We start from the raw sequence: 17,093 nt of genomic DNA on the forward strand, positions 1-17,093 counted from the left end.
TAACACAATGTTGACTGCTGTACCCCAATTTTTGACATCTTTACCTATTATGTCTGTTTGTTTTGTTTACACATCGTTGTCAATAATAAAGGAATTTTATGCGACTGACATACAAGTGAGAGGTTTAGCTAGCTATAAAAAAAGGTTTAATCCACCATTTTCAACATAAGAAAATTCTTGTACCAAATCAGGAATATGACATTTGTTATCCATTCGTTTGATGTGTTCGAGCTTTTGATTTTACCATTTGCTTAGGGATTTTCCGTTTAAAATTCCTCGGAGTTCGGTATTTTTGTTATTTTACTTTTTGTTGATGGCCGTATGTTGACCTCTAGCTGTTTTTGTCCTCGTCATTTTGTCTTTCGTGGATAGACTATCATACTATATTTCCTCATTTTTATATTTAAAACAAAAAAAAATCAATCGATTACCAGTAATAAGACATTCAATTGGGTAAAGCATTAGATTTATTTTTAAATAAGAAAGCATTATTTTATACATCAATCGCAATAGCTCTAACGAGGTATATGGAGTGTACGTGTATTGGATAAGAACAGACTATAGAATCTGTAGTATTTGGATACAATCAAGTGCCATATTTTAAAAGTACAATATGAAGAAACAGCTAATAATATGTAATTTACGAATACTTTATTAGCTTGAGATAGGAAGATTCATTGGAGTACCTTTCTCTGATTAGTTTGCCTACCTAACATTACTATTGTTTGTCGAAAAACATACCAGCATATGAATAAAAGACGTAAGAGTATGTTTCTGACATGTTATCTGTTATATTTATTTGAAAATAGAATCAATAAGAAACACATAAGCAATCACAGAATCAAGGTAATGAACTTCCTCGTCATTTTTTTACCAGTATAAACGTAAAACAAAATTACCGAACTCCAAGGTAAATCAAAAATGGAAAATATCAAACGTTATCAACCAACGGACAGAATGGAAAATAACTGTCATACTCCTGACTTGTTATAGACATTTTCGAAACAAAGGGTGTGTTAAATCTGGTTTTATAGCTACTAAAACCTCCCTCTTGTAGATAGATTGTTTATAGTTCTGTGATGTTGACAAAATGCAAACAGACATAATAGGTTAATGTGACACTAATTGGAATCCAGCAGCTAAGATTGGGTAAACAAACACCACAATTATACCAAACAACTGAATTAAAAATTCAAACAAACATAGAAATAAATCTAACCAAGACGCCAACAAAAACGTTGTAGTTGATAAAAAATTTGACAAAGACGCCAACAAAAATGTTTTGTAGTTGACTAGTTAACCTTAAAAAAGTTTACATAATCATATAGTTCATCCAGAATAAAATGCCTGTTAATAAGGTAAAGAAGTAATTATTGTTCATTTATTAACTAAAATAGCTTTTTTAAACAATTATTTAAAAAAAAAGACAGATTACAATAATACCGAACTCCAAGAAAAATTCAAAACGGAACGACCTCCAACAAGTGGCATAATCAAAAGCTCAAACAGATCAAACGAATGGAAAACAAATGTCATATTCCTGACTTAAAACTTTTTAAGCTGATTAAACCTGGTTTCATAGCTAGCTAAACCTCTCCCTTGTATGACAGTAGCATACAAATTCCTTTATATTGACAATAAGAGGTGAGCAAAACAAACAGACATAATAGGCAAAAATTGGGGTACAGCAATCACCATTGTGTTATAATCTTAATCACTATAAAAAAAAACTACAATATGGCATGTAGACACTCTTTAGACAAAGTACATATGCAAAAATGAAAGACAAGAACACAAAAACCCTAACCCAAACCCTGACCTTAACCCTTAAAAATTTCTACGGCAAATATGTCAACCAATATTTCCAAAGTTGTAAGAGGATCCTGGCACGAAAACTAAATACATTCTAACGATCTTTTATGATATATTTCTATTGATCATCTTTTTGTTTGGATGATACATGATGTAAGATGTTAAAAGCGTTTTGTTAGAAAATGCCTTTTTCGCTTAAAAGTGGTTACTGCTAAGGTAGCCTCAATTGTATTTTGTATGTATTGACTAATTTATATTTCCTTTATTTACCTGATATAGTAAGTATTGAATATATAAGAAGTTTAATATACCAACTTACAGTGCAGTTGTATTCAGTCTAGCTGTAAAGAAAAGATAGAAAGTTAACAGAATTTACAAGCAATGTTTTAATGAAAGAAAAAGAAGTCTTTTTGTTTGTAAATACATAACGACGGTCTATCACCGTTGTACCGTTGAATGTTTTGGATAAATTATACACCGCGTGGTGGAAATAATTACGTACATTCACTGCATTTTAACTTGTGGATAGTTAGAAACCATACCACATTTCCTTATTTTTATTTAACACCTTTTTTATGTACAATATCTGTGTTAGGTTTATAATATTGCTGGCCGATTTTGATATGTATTTACTAAATGGTATATGCAGCTTTACTTTCTTTTTTGATTCTAATTTTAATAAAACAAAAAAAGGCCGGAGATACCAAGGGGACATTCAAAACTCATTAGACAAAGATAAACTGATAATACATTACAGAAAAGACGACAAAAAACCCACAAAACACTTAATAGAAACTAAAGACTGAGCAATTGGGGTGATCGCATGTACATGTGCTACGGGAGGAAAAGCAGATCTTGCTCCAATAAGGGCACCCGTTATACTGCTCATGGTAAGTACAATTAAGTAATCAGGCACAATCGAGAAAAAAGGACGGGTTTATGGTTATGACGATTGGTACGATTAATGATATCTGTGATACAGATAGTCTATAACATTCAACTTACTCGTGATAGAGATTGTAAAAGTTTGAACTTTTTTTTATAAATTCACCATTAAAGGTCATTTAGCTGGAAGTTTGTACAAAATCCTCAATTCTATTATATGCTTATTTATACATTTATAATAACTTTATGTTTGGTCGCTAAAACAATTGGATTTGTAGCAGCACGTGAAACTTAGTTGATACGTAATAGTTTTGAAGATTATATATAATAGTGAAATTCGACTTGTATGTCGAGATTTTGATGAAAAAAACAAAAATTTAAACAACCCAACCATAATGAATATTTTAAGTAAATTTCAAACGAACCCCCCTCTTAAATGACTAAGCTATACAGTACAGACGTAAACAAGAGAATTTTTTGATAAAAATGTTGGGAACAGACCCCCCGTATCCATCCAAGTTCATCAAATTAAAGATTTTTAAAACACCATAAACACTCTCTCCTCATTGATTTAAAAAAAAATCACATTGATTTCAACAGTGAATATTTAAGATGAGATACGATGATCATTATTTCAGACTCAAACGGTCAATATTTCACGCGCCTAAAGCTTTATTACAAAATTGACGATTTTAATTTTTGACATGATTAATTTACTTTTTTTTTATTAACAGCAATTTACCACTTGAAACTGCAGATTGAGGATATGTTTTAATACTGTTTCGATATTGTATAGAAGAGAGGTGAAAGACACCAAAGGGATAATGAGACTCATAAGTCGGCAACGAACTGATTATGCTGAGGTGCTCCGGAAGGGTAAGCAGATCCTGTTCCACATGTGGCATCCGTCGTGTTGCTCAGGTAAGTACAAACCTGGTGATAAGTCTATATCGGTAGTCACATTAGCGGAAAAGAGGACGCGATTGTGGTTGCAACTTTTTGAAACATATCCGTTTTCATCTGTGAAACAGATGTTCCATACCTGTCAACCAACTCGTAATGGCGCCCGTTAAATTTTTCAAAGGGATGATTTCAACTTTATCACTTGAAACTCATGGTTTAATAGCTTCTTTGTCAGAAGCAACCCTCTTTTAAGGACATTATGATAGAAAATGCAAACGTATATCAAGATATAAGGCAGACTAAATTGCATTCCTACTAAGCAGCCTTTGAATCTTTTCGATCAAAATGTAACGAAGTACCAGGGTAAGGTCCTAAACAAGTTCCACTAATGGTTTTTGAGATTATACCATAACAAGGTATAACTTCAAAGATAAAGGTCAACCTAAAACTTTGACCTTGAGATATTTTTCACATGTCGTCAGATGATCGTTGGTGACGATCCTAGGTGTCTACGACTTACGGTTTCTGAGTAACTAGTATAGTGACCTACCGACAAATTTCAAAGGGCATAACCCTACCACGAAGTCTTTGAATGTTTTCGGGCCAAATGTAACAAAGAACCAGGGTATGGTCTTGAACAAATTCCATGGCGTTGTCAGTTTTTTTTCGATTTATGAGTTTGAATGTCCCTCTGGTATCTCTCGCCCCTATTTTAAGGACATTATGAAAGAAAATGCAAACGTATATCAAGATATAAGGCTGACTAAACTGTATTCCTACTAAGCAGCCTTTAAATCTTTTCAGTTTTTCTACCTATTACGGTTAGCTAGGTAACGGTTTTTATCCCATAACAAGTTATTTTTTTATATTTTGGGCAAATAACTCCGGATCGAAAACCTTGAAACTTAGTACACATGTTCATTATGAAAGTGAACTATTTAACATACTTAATATGCCTAATTAAGGTTAAGTTCATGATATAATGATTATATGAGCTTAGAAATAAGATAGTGCGGAACTACCATGCCGCATTTTCAAACAGGAAATGTTATCTGCTTGTAAACAGTAGCAATTAGTTGCCAAAAATATCAGATGTCAACCAATCAGAATCAACGTGAAATAGTATCTTGCATTAAAATGTTCATATTTTTCTCAGGAAACGTAGTTCAAAAGCCTGATGGTTTTAGTGTGCATCTTCCTTCTTTACAAAACCAAGTGGTTGATCTTTCAGAATATGATGTCACCTCTCACAGAGTAACTAGACCAAAAACAAATATTGAAACAGAAAAGATGTTCAGTTTGTTTATAATATCATTGCATATCATCTTTTTCTACATTCAATTTATGAGTTTAACACCGCCACATTCTGCATTTGCCTGTCCTAAGTCAGGAACCTGTAATTCAGTGGTTGTCGTTTGTTGCTGTTTAACATATTTGTTTTCGTTCATTATTTTGTACATAAATTAAGCCGTTAGTTTCCTCGTTTGAATTGTTTTTCATTTGTTATTTCGGGAGCTTATATAGCTAATATTTGCTTTTTGTTGAAGACCGTACGGTGACCTATAGTTGTTAATTTTGTGTCATTTGGTCACTTGTGGAGAGTTGGCTCATTGACAATCATATCACATCTACTTATTATTTTATGAGGGATGCCAGAACCATTCAACTATGGATAACTGCGAACTCCAGCTTGAGAAAAGTTGAAGCAGTCACATCCATATTGATAAAATAAGGTAAACACATACAAATTGTCTCAACTAGAGCATTATTTGCTTTGTCAACATATTTCAGATGGACGCATTGAAGGAAGGTAGTAAACAAAAACGAGATTCACTAAAGAACAAAACGAATTTCTTATTCCCAAATTTAACAATGGAATATTGTGAATTCAATAGAAGACTATGCAAGTGCTATTTTTGACAAAGCCTGATGGCAAAAGAATGTCTGAAATTGATAAATTTCTAACACCTCTACAAATAATAAGTATTTTTTCACGTCATGCAAAAAATCGTGGTGCGCTAGAGAGTTATTACCGAGCTTCAATGAACTAAACACATAATGAATGTTTCATCATGCAAAATGTCTGATCTTTTGTTATTTGAAAAATAGTTATTCCAACACAAAATTTCCTTGTGCAAGATCTTTGGAAGTAAAAAACACAAAGTTATTCACAAGATATTTCCAAACCAACATTACTATAAGCATGATGAGTATAAGCTTTTGCATAATTCTCCTAGAAAGGTAATAATAAAGTTTGCTTTTATAATTCATAATTGCAGAATCCATGAATTTGAATAAAAAAAAACATCTTTTCTCTTAAAAAAAAATAGTTGATCAATTTTCTAAAATCAAGGCATATCTTTTTTTGAATTCTTTCTTAATTTTAAGTTCCAATCATAATTTTCATAAAAAAATATTGTTTAATATTGATAATATTTGTTTCAAGATATCTAATATCGAAACAACCTGTATGTCTGGAATTTCATTATATTAAAACAGAAAATGCTCCCAGCCCCCAAAAAGTAATATAAGCTACCAATTCGATTAAATAGAATTTAAGGACGTTTCCTTTGTTATTCTCCGACTTAATCCTCAAAATAATAATACAAAGGTGTTTTATTAATTTGAATCAGATTGTTGAAGATATTCTTTTCTGTGGCCTATGCTTGTTATTTTATTAAAATTATTGCTGTAAACATTCTAATGAAACAATTCAAAATCAATGACGAGAGACGTTTTGTGTCAAATCAATATACATCGCTAAATTTAAAGGCTCAAATGGATGAAAATGTTCGGTGCATAAATAATTACCTTTTTCTAGTGTGTCTAACTCCCTGTTTTTTTTACGAATTATAACAAAGCTTACAACTATCTCAATTATAACCGCACATGTACCAACAGCCACTATTATAATTGCTCCTGAAATGTAAGTATAAATAAGAAAAATAATATATTAAAATTGAAAATGGAAATGGGGAATATGTCACTGAGACAACAACCCGACCATAGAGCAGAAATGGGTCTTCAACGAAACGAGAAAATCCCGCACCCGGAGGTGGGCCTCAGTTGGCCCCTTAATAAACATGTGTACTAGTTCAGTGAAAATGGACGTCATTTTAAACTCCAAAACATAAAAATGAACTTAAATTAAAAAAATATACAAGACTAACAAAGGCCAGAGGTTCCTGACTTGGGCCAGGCGCAAAAATGCGGCGGGGTTAAACATATTTTGTGAGATCTCAACCCTCCCCTATACCTCTAGCCAATGTAGAATAAAGAAACACACAGCAAATCGTACAGTAAAACTCAGTTTAAAAGAAGTCCGAGTCCGATGTCAGAATAGGTAACAAAAGAAACTAAGTAAAATGACAATGATACATTAAATAACAAAGGACTACTAGCAGTTACTGATATGCCAGCTCCAGACCTAAATTAAACTGATTGAAAGATTATGACTTCATCATAGGAAAATCAAGCACAATCCCTCCCGTTAGGGGAATAGTATCATACCATCATGAAATATACGAGAAGAACATAACCCGTATCTTGCCAACAACTGGTTTTAGAATAAATGTGTTTATTTCCGATTCAAAAACCTCATGAGTGAATCAATATTAATACCAAAATATGACATCTTCAATGACTTGACAACAGTATCGTAACTATATCCCATCTGAATAAGTTTGTTTAAAGGTTTGGTTAGCTTTTGAGGTGACTGCCGACATTTTTGCGCTTTGTAAAGATTAATACCATAAAAGATTGGATGTGAAATACCTGAACGTATATAAGATGTCTGCTTGTTGATTTATATTTACGAATGATGTCCTTGTACCGATGATAAAATTTAGTAACTGTTTTGACTAGTTTGTGAAAACCCTGGTGTAATAATTTTTCAGTAATACAGAGATTTCTTTCGCTAAAATCAAATACGTTGTTACATAACGAGCGAATCGAACAAGTTGAGATATATAAACACCATAAGATGGTGACAAGGGAACGTCAACATCTAAAAATGGATAATTAACAATAGGAAATGAAAAATCATAACTTTTATCATCAAGTTTAGTATTCAGCTTAGAGATATAGATATCACGATCCAGGAAAGGGCATTGTTCATTGTTAGTATTAGCTTTATTTAAAGTCAGTTCGGCAGGATAAATCTCTTTAGTGTACATACTAAAGTCGTCATTATTGAGAGCCAATATATCATCCAAATATCTAAAAGTGTTATTAAATTTTTGTATCAGATGTAGTTTCGATGGGTCTTTGCTGATTTTAGTCATACACTGTAACTCATAACAACACAAAAGGTCCGCAATAAGAGGTGCACAGTAATCCCCATTGGAATTCCGATAATTTGACGATATACGGAATATCCATAGCAAACAAAAATGTTATCTAGTAAAAATTCAAGGGCAGTTATAGTATCAAAGCAGGTACAATTTACATAGTTCTTTTGTTTGTCGTTTAATACGATTTAATAATTCAAATTTAAATAAATGGTCCATCAATCCTTTAGATGTTTGTCTGTAAAAGAGAAAAGATACCAAAGGGACATTCAAACTCATAACTCGAAAATAAACTGACAATGTCATGACTAAAAAGAAAAGACCAACAGACAAACAATAGCACACAAAACACAACATAGAAAACTAAAGACTTAGCAACACAAACCTAGCAAAAACTGGGGGTGATCTCAGATGCTTGAAAACGTGACGTCATCGACTTTCAGTTGTCGTATTTTCTAGCACATGAAATGAAACCATCTAAATAAAGGGGCATCAAGAGGGTAGAGCTTTTTATTTTGCTATTTGATAAGGGACTTTCCGTTTTGAATTTGATTGGAAATCAGTATTTTTGTTATTTCACTTTTTTTAGGGAACATGTTCATGACACATAACAACAAATTTATAATGTTTTTCACCATTTTTTTGCATGGCTTATTGTATATACATACATATATTTTTATTTTTTGTTAGAATAGATATAAGAAGATGTGGTATGAGTGCCAATGAGACAACTCTCCATCCAAGTCAAAATTTATAAAAGTAAACCATAATAGGTCACAGTACGGTCTTCAACACGGAGCCTTGGCTCACATCGAACAGTAAGCTATAAAGGGCCCCAAAAATTACTAGTGTAAAACCATTCAAACGGGAAAACCAACGGTCTAATCTATATAAAAAACGAGAAACGAGAAACACTTATGAACCACATCAACAAACGACCACTACTGAACATAAGATTCCCGACTTAGGACAGGTGCAAACAAATGCAGCGGGTTTAAACGTTTTAATGGTACCAAACCTTCACCCTTTTTCTGAAATAGTGTAACATCACAACATAGAGAGACACACTATAAAATATCAACTGAAATAGCTTAACTCAATAAAAGGACATAATAACACCATTGAACATACACTGAACAAATAAATTTGACCTATGATACAATGCAAATACAAAATAAATAAACTAAGGGAAGAATAATAAAAGTAACATGTTATATCGGTATGAAATGTTAAACAATTAAAGAAAAACAATATGCAAAAAAAAAAAATATCAGCCATTTGCAATAACTTTAAACACAGGTAAATGAAAAATTCTGTTGTTAGGTATACGTGTACAGTTCCAATACAGAAAGGAAATATTTTTACAAAATAAAGCATAGCTATGCATTCTCTGTTGTAAATACCTAACCTGCGTCATTTTTGAAATTTTAGAATTGTACAAGCGTTGTTCGGTTTTAATTGCATAAATTTAAAGATTGTTATAGTAATCAGAATAGATTGATATGAATCATTTTACATCATAATCATACTGATGAAGGATATCTGTTATCCTAAGTATTTATAGATACGTACATTAAATGTTTCCTTTTTTTAATATTGGTGATGTTTCGTACACTTTTTAGACGTTTATATAATTTATTTATTGTGTATAGGTATCTTTACTCGAAACGACCAAACGCCCTCGTAAGAAAGATCGTTGACTAATATCTAGACGTTATAGTTGTCACTTGTTTAGACGTACTTATCAAATAATTATTTCAGTGAATGCATCCTTTATGACAGATAATTTAGCTAATCTGCAATACATTCTATCTTTATGCCCAATATATCATATACTGTGTTACAATAAAATTGAGAATGGAAATGGGGAATATGTCAAAGAGACAACAACCCTACCAAATAGCAGATAACAACTGAAGGCCACCAATGGGTATTCATTGCAGCGAGAAAATCCCGCACCCGGAGGTGGGCCTCAGCTGGCCACTAAATAAAAATGTGTACTAGTTCAGTGAAAATGGACGTCATACTTAACTCCAAAACATAAAAATGACCTAAATTTAAAAAAAAAAACAAGACTAACAAAGGCCAGAGGCTCCTGACTTGGGACAGGCGCAAAAATGCGGCAGGGTTAAACATGTTTTGTGAGATCTCAATACATCTCTAGATTATACTGACGTGGAAAGGTAACACTATGCCACCAAAAGCTGAATTTTTAGTTCAGTCTAGGTGGCCTAGTGGTAAAGAGCGGTGGACACAATGCAGGCGGTGTTATCACGATATCCCAATAGCATGAATTCGAATCCCGACGAGCGAGGAACAAAAATTTGCCTCCGCAAATTTGCAGATTTAACTTTGTTGTGCTAATATTTAGGGTAATTATGTATATATATATATATATATAAATCACTATCACTGGTGATCCGATGAATAAAATCTGTCGTAGAGCTGTCACTGGTTCAGACGTACTTATAATATAATTATTTCTGTGACTGTATCCTACATTAATTTGAAAGATCCACTATAGATAAATCAGCTGATCTGTAATATTCCATCTTCATGCCTTATGTATCATGTACTGTGTTACGACGCTAGATAAAAACTGACGAGGAAATGTAACACCCGGCCATCGAAAGCTTTTTTTATGGAGACTAGGTGGTCGAGTGGTCTAGCGCACCGGGCATAGTGCAAGGCGATTTGGTGCCACGATACCTCAGTAGCTAGTTGTCATCCTAAACATAGCACCAAGAGTATTCCCTACAGTCAGGCCATACGAATTAAACGGATTTGCTCCACCGATGATACTGCAAAAAGACGACTACAAGAACTTCGCGGTCACCTAGAAAATCGGGGCTACAAAAGAAAAGACATTGATGAAGGTTTCTCTCGTGCTAACACCATCAGCCGAGATGAAAATGTACAATATAAAGACAAAAAGGTCAACAAGAGAGTGCCGTTTGTGCTGACTTACCATCCCAAATTTGACAAGTTATCACACCTAATCCGCGAAAATTGGAAAGAAATCGAAAAACATCCTAAACTATCCAAGATCTTTCCAGAGCCACCTGTACTGGCTTTCCGTAGGCCCAAAAGCCTTAAAGACTTGCTGGGAAGAGCTGATTTATCCTCTAATGCAGTCTTTTCTTCTTTGGGCTCTTGCAAGGGATGCGGAAACAAACGATGTCTGACTTGCAAACAAATACTGAATACCTAGACTTTTAACAGTCACTCCACAAGTACGGAATACACCATATTTAATTGCAAGACTATAAATGCTGTGTATCTCCTACAGTGTAAATGTGGTAAACAGTATGTTGGCGAGTCAGAACAACCATTTCACAAACGAATGAATGGCCATCGTAGCGACTATGAATGCAAGCCAGACCTTCCTGTCAGTTGACATTTGGGATCCCCTGGCCACACTAAGGCAGATCTCAATCGACTGACCATTACAATCATAAACCACAACACTGCTTGGTCTAGGGAGGATAGACTCACTCGGAAAAGATTTTGGATAAGAAAATTAAAAACTTTGGCACCAAATTGGATCAATGAAAAGGTGTAGTTCTAATTCGCGCAATCTTTTCATTTAGGTTATATTACATATTACTATGCAGTCTCTGTTCCTATTCCTTTACCTTTGTCAACTCTAAAATTCTTGAATTATACCAGTTTAAATCATAGGGTTATATTCATTTGGGATGTTTAAGTACGCAGTCCTGTTCAATTACTTAACCTTTGTCAACTCTTAAAATTCTTGAATTATACCAGTTTAAATCATAGGGTTCTATTCATTTGGGATGTTTAAGTACGCAGTTACGTTCAATTACTTAACCTTTGTCAAAATTAATTTTTTTCTTCTTAATCAATATCAAACTGTTATTTATTTTGGATGTTTAAATACGCAGCCTCTGCTGTAATTACTTAACCGTTGTCAAATTTGAAATATTATACTAGCTTAGCTAGGTCAGTGCTGTTCATTGGGAATGTATTTCCACGCAGTCTTTGTTGTAACATCTTAACTGTCGTCATCTTTGAAATTTTAGAAATGTACCAGTTCATATCGCACATTACTATTTTTATTTTAAGCATATTGGTGCAGTCTCTGTTGTAAATACCTATATAACCTACGTCATTTTTGAAATTTTAGAATTGTACAAGCGTTTTTGGGTTCGGTTTGAATTGTTTGAATTGCATAATTTTCAAGATTGTAATAGTTAAATCAGAATAGATTGATATGATTCATTTTACATCATAATCATTCTGATGAAGGATATCTGTTATCCGAAATATTTATAGATAGTTACATTTAATGTTTCCTTTTTTTATTATTGGTGTTGTTTTGTACGCTTTTTAGGCTTTTATATAATTTATTTATTGTGTACATGTATCGTTACTCGTAACGATCCAGCGCCCTTGTAAGAAAGATCGTTGACTAATATCTGGACGTTTTATATATATAAACGTACTTATAATATAATTATTTCTGTGACTGCATCCTACATTAATTTGTAAGATCCTCTACGAAAGATAATTCAGCTGATCTGTAATATTCAATCTTCATTCCTTATATATCATGGACTGTGTTACGACGCTTGATAAAAACTGACGAGGAAAAGTAACACCCGGCCACCGAAAGCTTGATTTTTTGTCGAGCATAGGTGGTCGAGTGATCTAGCACGCCGTGTATAGTGCAAGGCGATTTGGTGCCACGATATCTCAGTAGCATGAGTTCGAATCCGGGCTAGGGAAGAACAAAAATTTGATTCCGCAAATTTTCAGATCTAACATTGTTGGGCTGTTATTTAGACGAATTATATATATATATATATTTTATATGTATACTGCGCTGGACCCAGTGCAGGCGTGTTTCCACGATGTCACAGACGCAATGGTTTGAATCCCGCTGAGGGAACAACTTAAATTTGCGTTAATCTAACATTGTTGGGATAAACTTGAGACGAATTATATATATATATAAACTATAAACTTTAGAAAGAAGAGTTCATGGTTTCAAAAACCAAGCAAATCTGCTACACTGGAAGAAGTTATCGACAAAATCAAATCGGATGTTGTTCATCTAGCTAACAACAAGAACTCGTCGTTTTATAACACGTCTTCTGACGAGAAAAAGGCCATACAATCGCTGAGAAAACGAGATGATATTGTGATAAAGGGAAGTGCCGTTGTCATAATAAACAAAGCTAACTACATTGTGGAAGCAGAGCGTCAGCTCTCTGATGAGAGATTTTACTAGAAGCTTGACCAAGACACTACTTCCGAGTTTAATACCAAAATTATTACTGCGTTACAAACCATGCACAATGACGGTCACATAGATGAGGATACAATCGGATATTTAAAACCAGAGAACGCCAAGCCTGGTTGATTGTAACTTCTTCCCAAAATACAGAATGTATACTTCCATTTAAGATATCATGTAGAAAATCTTCCTTCTCACATTCAAGACACCACAGATTACCTTCGTAAAATGGAATCAATGAATCCTCTTCCTCCAGAAACTCTCCTTGTCACTTTGGATGTCACCTCATTGTATACCAACATACCTTACGATGACGGAATACAATCGTGAAAGGAAATATGGGACTCGCGCATCATTTTAGAACCACCCACCGAATGTTTAGTCCAGCTGCTTACTCTGGTTCTGAAATGCAATAATTTTACCTTCAATGGTGAAAATTACCTTCAGATAAATGGGAATGCGATGGGGACGAAAATGGCTCTGTCTTACGCCAATATTTTCATGGGCAAATTAGAGAAACGAACCATTTCAGCATCTTTATTTAAACCTCTGTCTTGGTTCCGTTTCATCGATGATGTTGACATGAAATGGATGGAATCACAACAAAAACTGGATGATTTTATCAAACATGCTAACAACGCCCACCAGTCAATTAAATTCACATATGAAATTTCTGACTCTAAAATATCTTTTTTGGACACAACTACATCTATAAAAGACGGTGTCATATCAACAGACCTCTACTGTAAACCTACAGATACACATCAGTGCCTTTCTCCCCAAAGCTGTCACCTAAAACACTGTACAAAAATATCCCGTACAGTCAGCTCTCAGAGTAAAGCGGATTTGCTCGTCTGAGGAGGCTGTCACTAAACGGTTACAGGAATTTCGCGGATTTTCGACCAAACGAGGTTATAAGAAATGGGACATAGATAAGGGGTTTGCGACAATAACAGCCGCTATGATCTATTACAGTACGAACAGAAGAGGTGAAGCGAAATAGTTCCGTTTGTTTTAACATACAATCCCGCCTTTGCTAACTTTTCACGTTTGATCTGTGCCAATTGGCAGATTATTGCCAAACACCAAAAATTATCCAAGATCTTTCCCAAACCTCCTGTTTTAGCTTTTTGGAGACCAGCAAGTCTGAAAGACTTATCTGTGAGAGCTGATGTCTCCTCTGATTAAAACTCTTCAACTGCGGAATGGTGCAAGTCGTGTGGTAACAGACGATGTCTGACTTGCCAACAAATACTGAACACTCAAACATTTACTTGCCACTCCACTGGGTCTGTGTACACTATATTTTGGCTTGTATTATATTTGCCTTCGGGTTTATATAATCCGTTCATCCTAGTTCGACTCTTCAAAATTCAAGAGTTTTTCCTAAATTGAGGTAAATTATATGGCCTTCCAAATACAGTTTCAATTCCCAAATCACTGAAGAGACATTAATTGTCGAAATCCGGATATGGTGTATCAATTTTTGCACCTCATGTTTGCGGTATACCAACTTTTCCGCAAGTTTATTGTTTTCTGTTTGGTATAAAACTGATAATAAGATCCATTTTGTTACATCTGGTGATCCACTTATTTGGCAATCGCCATGGCAGTCAGCAGTTTTTAAGAACATCCGTTGTTCGACCTGCTAGTCAAATGAATTTTGTTAAAATATACTTTTTCACTTTTTTTGTCTTTTGGAAAATGTTGTTTGTGCTGTATTTAGACCCCTCTACCAAGAAATTTGTTTTGCATGCACACATGTAAAACTTGCGGTTTTATCCAACGCAATCATAGGTTTGAACGCTGTTTTCAATTTAGATTTGTTGATATTTTTTCGTTTGGGGTTGTATTATATTTGCATTCGGGTTTATATAATCCGTTCATCCTATTGCGACTCGTCAAAGTTCAAGAGTATATCCTAAATTGAGGTAACTTATATGGCCTTCCAAATACCGTTGGGATTCCTAACATCAAAATATATTTTGTTATAGATATATATTTTTAATTTAGACTAGTGTATATTTTTTTGTTTGGGCTTGTATTGTATTTGCCTTCGGGTTTATATAATCCGTTCATTCTATTTCGACTCTTGAAAATTCAAGAGTCTATCCTAAATTGAGGTAAATTATATGGCCTTCCAAATACCATTGGGATTCCTAACATCAATGAAGAGACATTAATTGTCGAAATCCGGATATGGTGTACCAATTTTTGCACCTCATGTTTGCGGTACACCATCTTTTCCGCAAGTTTATTGTTTTCTGTTTGGTATTAAATTCATAATTAAGATCCATTTTGTTACATCTGCAGATCCGTTTTTATGGCAATCGCCATGGCAGTTAGCAGTGTTTAAGAACATCCGTTGTTCGACCTGCTAGTCAAATGCGTTTTGTTAAAATTTACTTATCCCTTTTTTGGTCTTTTGGTAAATGTTGTTTGTGCTGTATTTAGACCCCTCTACCAAGAAATTATTTTGCATGCACACATATAAAATTGCGGTTTTTATCCAATGCAATCATAGGTTTGAACGTTGTTTTCAATTTAGACTTGTTTCTATTTTTCGTTTGGGCTTGTATTATATTTGCTTCCTGGGGCCAGTATCATGAAGCAATCTTAGTGCTTAAGATTATCTTAGGATCATCTTATCTGCTAGGAGTGTATCTTGAAGTCATCTTAGAATGATTGACAGCCCTGAAAATTCATGTTGCACTCACAACCCTAAGAGTACTCTTTATCCTTCTCGGAACGCTCTCTTATTTTTAATCTTAACCACGGGTATCTCGAACGTCGATAATCAACTTAAGATCGTCTTTGATTACTTTTAGCAAACTTTAAGTGTATCAGCATTCTTTTTTTACGGAAAACTTAACAGAAATTTCTAAGAGTAGTCAGGGGCACCCCTATCTCTCTTAGTTAATAAGACTGCAATGTTCTTGCTTGTGTGTTCAAGAGAACGAAATATGATATACATAAGGATTTTCAGAGATCGAAAAAAATCATTGGATTTCTTAGACGACCGTTTATTATCCGTTCATTCTAGTTCGACTCTTCAAATTCTATAAATTACTATTTTTATTTGAAGCATATCTATGCAGTCTCTGTTGTAAATAGTTATATAACCTACGCCATTTTTGAAATTTTAGAATTGTACAAGCGTTTTTGTGTTCCGTTTTAATTGTTTTAATTGTATAAATTTCAAGATTGCTATAGTTAAAACAGAATAGATTAATATGATTCATTTTACATCAACATCATACTGATGAAGAATATCTGTTATCCGAAATATTTATAGATAATTACAATTAATGTTTTCATTTTTTAATATTGGTGTTGTTTTGTTCACTTTTTAGGCGTTTACATAATTTATTTGTACATGTAACGATCCAGCGCCTTCGTAAGAAAGATCGTTGACTAATATCTAGACGTCTTATATATATATCCCACTTCATGTTAATATCGTCGATGAATCGGAACCAACGACGATATTGACATGAAGTGGGATAATACTGAACAAGAACTAAATTTGTTCGTTCAACATGCCAACGATGCTCATCATTCAATAAAATTCACTTATGAAATCTTTGACTCTAAGATCACATTTTTTGACACTGCTACGCAAGTGAAGGATGGAAACATATTAACAGATCTGTATTTCAAGCCCACAGACAAACTTCAATATATTTCTCCTTTGAGTTGTCATCCTAAACATTGCACCAAGAGCATTCCCTACGAATAAAACGGATTTGCTCCAACAACGATACTGCAAAAAGGCGACTACAAGAACTTCGCGGTCACCTAGAAAATCGGGGCAACAAAAGAAAAGACATTGATAAAGGTTTCGCTCGTGCTAACAAAATCAGCTGAGATGAACTTTTCCAATATAAAGACAAAAAGGTCAACAAGAGAGTGCCGTTTGTGTTGACTTACCATCCCAAATTTTA

General features: G+C 33.9%; 1 protein-coding gene across 1 annotated transcript in view; it reads right to left on the bottom strand.

Annotated features, from left to right (window-relative positions):
• LOC127736245 (scavenger receptor cysteine-rich type 1 protein M160-like) overlaps window positions 1–17,093 on the bottom strand; it is a 325,222-nt gene that overhangs the window by 8,094 nt on the left and 300,035 nt on the right. Inside the window, exons 12-13 of the mRNA XM_052246842.1 lie at window positions 6,412–6,519; window positions 2,132–2,153 (exon numbers count right to left, since the gene is read on the bottom strand). Of these exons, the coding sequence (XP_052102802.1) occupies window positions 2,132–2,153; window positions 6,412–6,519 (130 nt within the window). The remainder of the gene's footprint in view (window positions 1–2,131; window positions 2,154–6,411; window positions 6,520–17,093) is intronic.

This window comes from Mytilus californianus, unplaced genomic scaffold (genome assembly GCF_021869535.1).
Source record: "Mytilus californianus isolate M0D057914Y unplaced genomic scaffold, xbMytCali1.0.p SCAF_3, whole genome shotgun sequence".
NCBI lineage: Eukaryota > Metazoa > Mollusca > Bivalvia > Mytilida > Mytilidae > Mytilus > Mytilus californianus.